This window comes from Odontesthes bonariensis, chromosome 4 (genome assembly GCF_027942865.1).
Source record: "Odontesthes bonariensis isolate fOdoBon6 chromosome 4, fOdoBon6.hap1, whole genome shotgun sequence".
Classification (NCBI taxonomy): Eukaryota; Metazoa; Chordata; class Actinopteri; order Atheriniformes; family Atherinopsidae; genus Odontesthes; species Odontesthes bonariensis.
In genome coordinates, this window is record NC_134509.1 from 25,525,220 (window position 1) to 25,533,965 (window position 8,746).

The 8,746-nt window shown below is 41.8% G+C and overlaps 1 protein-coding gene across 1 annotated transcript in view; it reads left to right on the top strand.

The window, feature by feature from the left end:
- LOC142378802 (BCL11 transcription factor A-like) overlaps positions 1-8,234 on the top strand; it is a 34,211-nt gene extending 25,977 nt beyond the window's left edge. Inside the window, exon 3 of the mRNA XM_075463691.1 lies at positions 2,964-8,234. Coding sequence (XP_075319806.1) covers positions 2,964-4,942 — 1,979 coding nt within the window. The 3' untranslated portion in view covers positions 4,943-8,234. The remainder of the gene's footprint in view (positions 1-2,963) is intronic.
- Positions 8,235-8,746: the final 512 nt, after the last annotated feature.

Here is an 8,746-nt window from a genome sequence, read left to right on the forward strand (position 1 = left end):
TCAGCTGCTTAAAGTGACATAATTTATTTTCTCCCCTTGCATCACTTGGCTTGATGCTCCTTACATGAGCCTGAGATCATATTCTCTGCCTGATGGCAATGCAGTGTCCATTACCAACACCATAACCACCATCTCCTGCTTTGTGTTGCAATACACTGAAATGACTTCAAAAGACTTGTTGTTAAGCCCCATATTCTCATCCATAGACTGTTCTATGTCTCTCCTCCACAGTTCTTTATTATATATTTCTCTTTTGTTCTTTTACTTCTTCACTTATTTCCCCACTCTTTCGGTTCTCCTTTATACTTTCTGTCCTCCCTCGTGCAAAGTCCCGTCTTTCAGCCCCTGCCATGAAATGGCAGCTAAGGGTTTGTCAGTGTGGTTTCTGCTCTCTGCTGATCCTATTTCAAAGGGACCTGGAGATCCAGCATTAGCCCCAGCTCTCCTGCTCTCCTGCCCTAACTTGCCACAGACTTTAAGTTACTAGAAGGGGAGAAACAGACTGGGAGAGTGGGAGCTCTTTTATTCCATTAGAGGACAGACTCGTTTGTAAGATCATCCGTCCTCCCTCGCACATTTCTGTGCTCTTTGTATTGAAAAAAGTAAAAAAAACATCAAACGCCTTGTCAAAATGTCTTTTATCCTTTTGAATAACTGTCCTTCCATCCCTTTGAGGACAGCTATTAAGGACAATAGTGGGCTTATTTTGATATCTTCTTCGCCATTGTTGTGAATCTGGGCATGCGTTGATCTAGCTTGCTGATGCCCATCAATGTGTCCACTGCCTGGATGCGGATAACAGTTATTATAACTGCTTATGGTATGAGCATGGTTTGTCAAATGTCCCTAGATGGACGAATGACTGCATCGCTCAAGATATACTGGTTCTGACACATAAAAAATGGATTTACTACAGTCTTTGAAGTGTTTTGTTATTGCTATTGTGTCCTTCAGAAATGTTGTGGGTTGTCATTAGGAATGTCCCCTTCACGCCACACTTCTTTCCCTCCTTTACCCCTACCTCCTTCCCTCACTTTCAGGATTCCTCAACGCTTTCCTCTGATAGACATGACACTCAAACACACAAACCCACACCCCCATCTTCCTCTTTTGTCCTTCACAATAACAGAAAAGGTGTATCTATTTTCCTCAGGCATATGCACTCTCTGCTTACACATTAGGCCAGAGTGGAGGAAGTATGTATTGGCTGCAAATCAAAGAAAAGTGTACAGGAGAGCCCAGGTTATTGCAACCGTTTTACGAGTGATATGGGGCTTTCTACTTAAAGCCGTAAAAACACACACATAATCAGGAAACATACATAGAGCCAAAGCCAATGTAATGGGCACATTTTATTTGTGCTTATGAGAGAGGGAGCAAAAATGCGTTCGGGCAAATGGCTTTTTTATGATGGAAAAATTCCATAGTGGGTCAAAGCCCCTTGCAGGTGGCAGCAATTAACTGTAATTTTTGCAGATTGTAATGATCCATAATTTACCATTATACCCCCTTCCAACTCCTTTCAGTCAAGAGAAAAAGGTTTGCGTGGAGGTTTGATTAGGTGCACATTTTATACTGTGCTCTGGTCTTTAAGTGAGATTGTTCGGAGGGGGCCACAGTGGCTGTGGACACATGAGATAGAAACCACATTACACAAAACTCTTCCCTCTCTTCCACAGCATCCCTTATTTTTCCCCAGCAGCAGTCCTCTTTTTCTGCCCCTTCTTTACTCCTTTGTCTCTGAGCCGCAGCAGGCTTAAAACATGCAAGACTGTCCATCCACCATCTTAGGGTTTGCTCATAGTCTCAATCATACATGCACAACCTATCTTTCACTCTCCGGTTCCCTTGTTCTCCCTCTCTAGCACAGTACAGCCATGGTTTTTGGGTTCAGTGTCTACAAATGACTTTAGAAAAATGCCCTCCAGTGAAAAAAAAAATAATAATAAGAAAGGATAAGAAAGGCAAGAGATGAAAGAAGGAACGTACTTGCAAGTGGCGGATGCTTCTTATTTTGCATAGCTCTCACTTCTGCTTTCCCCTTCTTCTTCTTTTCTATTCACCTGAGAGGATTTAAATAAATCCATAAAGCATGAAATATCAGAAATAGAAAAGTAATGCATGAAATGCATTTTCATTGGAGCCTCCCCACCCACACACAAATAGGCATACAAAATTTCCCTTTTTGCTTCTTTTTGCTGTGAATGTGTGGTTTTTTGTGATAAACGGTGGTACCATTTATTAACATGTGACCCCTTATTTGTATTCAGTGTTAATATGCAGCATCCGATACGTGTCCTACTTTATCCTACTAATTCTGTAAACAAGGTATTGGAGGGGAGATGAGTGTGTTTAACGAGATTAGGCATGCATTGTCAGGCAAATCTCAGGTCAGTGTACAAGTGCTATTCAAAGTCAATTACTGTTTGAATTATTCCTATGCTTTCTCAACTGTATAAATTGGGTGTTTGCTGCCTGAGATATCCCTTGTCACTATGTTTTATTTCTTCTTATGGTAAAAATAAAATGCAAATATTGTCTTTTGTGTAAGTCATCGTCATTGGATTCTATAATAATATCTTTTCAAAAGGGCACTTATTTCATCTACCTTAGCACGACATTTCTTGAACTTTTTTTGTTCTTTTATCTATCATGAATTTTTTTTGCCATAAGTAAAATACTTATGCTTTGACATAAGGTGTGAACTCAAAATGATTAATTAACCTGGTTTACTGACTTAATTACTAAATTCTGTCATTAAATCAGTTTTCAATGACACATTATTTTGTTATGTATTTTTAAAACATCCCTTTCATCTTTTAATTGTTATGGTTCTTTTTTTATTTTAAATTTCTTTCTAATAACATTGTTGTATCATTCAGATAATCAAGTGACTTAAGTCTTATCATTTTTATGGGTCAATATAAATTTAGTTTCTCTCTTTTTGTCTCTTTTTTTGTCAGATAAAGATGAGCCCAGCAGTTATACCTGTACCACGTGCAAACAGCCCTTCACCAGTGCCTGGTTCCTGCTCCAGCATGCCCAGAACACCCATGGCTTCCGCATCTACCTGGAGAGTGAGCCTGGAAGCCCCCTCACCCCCCGCGTTGCTGCAGCTCCTGGTATGGGGGGTGATTGTGCCTCCTCCCAGCCTCCCCTACATGCTGTTCACCTGGCTGAAGGCAGCCCTTATAGCCTCCTGAGGATGCCGGGCTCTGGTTCTGGCCGGGATTCAGCGTCCACACCTCGTGAGGGCCGTTACCCCCGAACGCCCCCGCTGTTCAGCCCACCACCACGCCATCACCTCAGCCCCGATGACCTGGCTTTGGCAACCCACCATCCTAGCGCCTTTGACAGAGTGATGAGGCTTAACTCTGTGCCATTAGAACCCCCTCAGAGTATGGACTTCTCTAGACGTCTACGTGAGTTGGCCGGCAATGCCACTGGAGGTTCCCCACCTCTCTCCCCAAACAGACCCAGCCCTATGCAACGGCTGCTGCAGCCATTCCAGCCAGGTTCCAAGCCTCCATTTTCAGCTACCCCTCCTCTCTCCACCTCTCAGTCCCCTTCCGGCTCACGCTCCACCCCTAATCCTGTATCCAATACAGTACAGCCGGGCACCCCTCTCAAGGCAAAATCTTGTGAGTTCTGCGGGAAGACCTTCAAATTCCAGAGCAACCTTATTGTGCACCGGCGTAGCCACACAGGGGAAAAGCCATTCAAGTGTCACCTCTGTAACCATGCCTGCACACAGGCCAGCAAACTAAAACGCCACATGAAGACGCACTGTCAGAACAAGTCTTCTGTGCTTAATGCCAAGTCTGATGATGGCCTCTCGACTGCCAGCTCCCCTGAACCTGGTACCAGCGAGCTGATGGGCAGCGCTACAGATGCTCTCAAGTCAGTTGTTGCCAAGTTCAAAAGTGAGAACAATGGCTTGCCTGAAAATGGAGAAGAAGAGGAGGAAGATGAGGAGGAGGAGGAAGAGGAAGAAGAAGAAGAGGAAGAGGAGGAAGAAGAGGAGGAGGAAGTGGAGGAGGAGGAAACTGAAAGTAAGCATGTAGTTGAAGGAGAGGGAAGGAATGACTACCATTTCAGCTTGCGGCTGGAAGGGGCCCGTCACCACCAGAACAGTGAGGCCCTACACCCGCACCGCCGGAGCTTGTCCCGGGAGCCTGTTGATGAGGACTCAGCTGCAGAGTTAGACCGAACAAATGATGGAACCACCACTACCATTAACGGTCTGGGACCTTTATCCAATGACAGCCTCTCCAGGAAGTTGTTGGGTGGTGGGGTCAGCCCAGGCTCCCTTAGTCCCCTGTCCAAGCGCATCAAGGTGGAAAAGGACCTTGACCCCCCTACGCCCACCATCCCAAACACGGAGAATGTCTACTCTCAGTGGCTAGCTGGGTATGCTGCCTCCCGGCAACTCAAGGACCCCTTCATCAACTTTACTGGTGGGGACTCTAGACAATCGCCCTTTGCTTCCTCATCAGAACACTCATCAGAAAATGGCAGCTTGCGCTTCTCCACTCCACCTGGTGAGCTTGATGGTGAACGGATCGCTTCAGGACGCAGCGGCACCGGTAGTGGGGCCAGCACTCCCCACGGAGGCAGTGGGAATGGCAGGCCCAACTCCAAGGATGGCCGCCGCAGTGACACCTGTGAGTTTTGTGGCAAGGTGTTCAAGAACTGCAGTAACTTGACAGTGCACCGACGCAGCCACACTGGAGAACGGCCATACAAATGTGAGCTGTGCAGCTATGCGTGTGCCCAGAGCTCTAAACTCACCCGCCATATGAAGACCCATGGACAGATGGGCAAGGACGTGTACAAATGTGAAATCTGCCACATGCCTTTCAGTGTATACAGCACTCTAGAGAAACACATGAAGAAGTGGCACAGTGACCGCCCCCTGGCTAATGACATTAAAACTGAGTAGGCAAAGAGCAGCTCTCTCTTAGCTCCCCTGGCTAAAAAGAAACCCTGGCTAACTTGCCCATAAGTAAGGGGAAAAGACAACAGGGTTAGACACCAGAACACAGTGCAGCCCTGCTATCATCCCCTACTGGAGAAAGCTGGATGCATGATCCATGATGGGGCAATACTATTGCATCAAAACTTTTCGAGCCTTTCTATTGTGCAATAATTTACACGTTTTGTATTTTTGTAAATGGACAGCATGCTCAGTGTGTTTTGGCTACTTAGAGAGAAAATTGTCCTCAGCTGGTGGGTTTGGTTGTACATGTGTTGCTGTTGATATTTTTGATTTCCTCAACGTAAAAAAAGATTAGTTATGAGAACCCAAGCTGCATACAGTACATACTGTTTTACATATCATGTACAGTTTTGTGTTCAAACATAGCAGACAGTGTCATATTGTCAAAACATCAAGACAAGCAGGGTCAAACATAAAGCCGATCTTTGTGAAAGATTTTCCATGCAACAGTGAGATAAGATATAAATATATATAAATTGGGTTGCCTATTAAATTCTAGGCTCTAGCGCCATTAAATATTTCTTTTACAAACAGCAATGAAATTAACAACATGGTGTGAAATGACAACAAAGAGTGCCTTGGATATTTTACCTGCATTAGTTAATCCTCCTTTTTGCTATAAGCTCGGAGTTTCAGCTGTAAAAGATTACAGGACATTTTTGTGCACATGTAGAATAAGCAGGTCCTTGCATCAAGCACCTGTACGACCCTGTCGTTTTTGGACTTAGCAGAGTATAGGGAACCAGCTGAAACAAACATGAAAAAAAGGCTGGGTGTATCTCTGGTAAATAATTTTTCTGCCTGACTCATGTATATTGATATTTTCACAATTACATTTCTGTTTACTGGCATGTTACATGCTGAAAAGGGGTTGGAGTCTGGTGTGTAGATTTTGGTTTAGGGGTTAGTTCTAGGTACAACTGAGAGGGTACTCTGACAAGTTGTTTTAACCAACATAAAGCTCTTAATTTTCCAGAGTGTTTATTTTCTTTGAAAATTAAAGGTTTGCAGGTGTTATTTTTTAAGTAGCACAGAATCATGCTTCTTCTGTGTCAGCCAGGCAGGCAGTAAATCCAGGAGTCACTTGAGGACCACAGAATGGGATTTAGTTGTTGTAAACCAGACATATTTTGGGTAAGGGGTTTTGGTGGGTGGGTGTAGAAACATTTGGGTGGGTAAGGGTCAGTGTGGTGAGTGGGTTTAGCAGGTGTCTCTACAATTCAAAACTTAAAGTCCTTAGAGTGATAATTATCTAGATTTTAGAAACCTTGAAGTAATCTGAGACCTATTTTTCATGAACACACATTGGAAACCATCTAAAATTTAAATCTAAATCAAGAAACTGAATTTAGCAAACTACCCCTGACAGACAACTTGTATGAATAAGAGGTTCATGTTTTGTTGACATGCTCTAGACCTTGTTGTTGTAGCTGTATTTTTTTTATGTTTCTTATGCTCCATCCCCTGTCATTGTTGATGATATAGCACTTGTCACTCGGCCTTGGATTCTGTATCTGTCTCTCTAATCGGAGGTACAGTTGGTTGAGTATAAAATGAGAACCAGATTTCAGATCTGGGACTACCTACGTGCACTGTTCAATTTTCCCAGTTTACAGTCGGGCGCTCAAGGGAAAACTTGCTCCTATGCTGACAGATTAGTGTGGTATCATTGCTTTGCATTAAAAACAAAAAAAAAAAAGAAAGAAAAAAGATAGAACTAGAAACTGCTGCCAGCCATGTCTCCTTCTGAGAACTAAACATTAGTTTGGCTCTTGGAGGTATCAATGCAGGAACCGCCATAGAAATATCCTGTTTCATACCAACTATAGAAATTATACTGCTCAGTACAGAAAAATAAAAAAAATTGATTTCAAAAGATAAGTAAACTGTGTTTTTTTTAATGTAACACTTCAATATCTTTAGGGGGGAACCTTATTTAATTTTTTTTTCTTTTTCTTTATTGTTTATGGATTATTCTCTTCTCTGTCTTGGCGACGTCCAGGACTCGATCACTATGTAATGAACTGTAATGAACATGTGTCTCATCTTTTTGCCTTTACTATACACAAGTCTTCAGGTTGAACAAAAAATTTGCATTGAGGGGAGATTTATGATATATAAATATATAGAGAGAACTTAAAACACATAGGAAAATGCACACTTGTATGTTCCTATGTTCAAAACACATTTATGGTCTACTTTTTCCTGTATTTAGAATGGTATTTGAAATTAATGTTCACTTAGTGTAGGCACTTATAGTATTTATGTTGGAGCCTGTATTTTTAACTGTTTTGCCTGTACTCTTTAAAGTTTCAGTGTACTCTTTTTCTGTAGTGAAAAAAACCCCAACATGCTGCCACCGTATATTTTCTTAATTTGGCAGGATAATATAGTGTGAATAATTTGTATGCTTGAAAATAAGTATGTTTTTGAAAAATGAAATCCTGTGGTGTTCCCCAAGGGTGAGAGGTCATATGATGGCCTTTTCAGGCAGTCCCGCTGGAGCGACCACAATGAGGTAAAAACAGGTGGTTGTACATATCTTTTTAGTTTGTTTTATATATTTTTCTCTCCTGCCATTTTATATGCAGTAATACAAGCTATTGTTGGGTTTTCTTGGTAGCCAACTTTTTACTGTCCTTGATCATGTACCACCTGATAACATTCCAGCTGTTTTTTGAAAAAGACATTTTGTCATATGCAATCAGTTCAACATCAACCTGGGAAAACTTTTTTTTTCTTCATTGCCAAAATAATCCATGGTGCTTTAGAATTTTATTATGGTACATCTCATATGCAAGGCATATTCTAAACAGAACAAAAATCATGTAAAGAAATATTTGGTACATGCCATCATGCTGACGGTATTGAGGTACATTTAAGTTTTCAGCCTGATTTCATCCTGTGTTATGTATTTACTCTCAAGCTATCTGCTCTGAACTGAACTTGAAGTTGACCTGCAACATGGGTTGACATTATTTATTATGACTACACACTCGCGCTCTGTTCAGAACAGAGTCACGGCAAAATAAATCAGTTCAGTTTTCTCCCTCCTGAAGAATTGTGAAGGCTTATTTTTCTCTGTTTAATGACCAAAGGTCATTGACCAACATTTATGAGATTTTGCTCGACTTACAGGTTTGTTGTTGTTATGTTTCAGTTATGGAGATGCCACTCTATTTTCAGCTGTTGTCTACATTATTCTCTTCACTCAGCCATTTTGTCTTGAAAAAAATAAAAGGTATTACATACATATCTGAAGTTCATGCATCTTTTTTTCTCATCTGCTCACGTATGTTGTACTTAAAACTTAAATACTGATGCTGAAAAAGATTCTTTTTAACAAAAAAATATAGAAAAACCACATGTATACATAAAAAGAAACAATTTAATGTTTTCTACTTTGTACATGAGCACACCACTGTTTGTTTGAACCAGTCACAGGGATGGAAGTTCACCATCATATCGGTGCTCTGTGGCCTTGTCAGAGCAACAAAGGATCTGTGTTATATCCGCTGCAAACCCCCATGTCATGTCTCTCTCCCTGTCTTCCCACTTGTCTTTTTTTTCCTATCACCTCCTTCTTTTGTGTACCTTTTTTCTCCGTCTGTGTTTAGTTTCTCTTTTTTATGAGGCTTTATCTAACTTCACGTGTCCTCCTATGTCCCAATCTCTCTTGTCCTCCGACCGCTCCCCTTCTTGTTTCCTCCTATCCATGCCGAGGCAGTGGAGGGCAATGTGACAGAC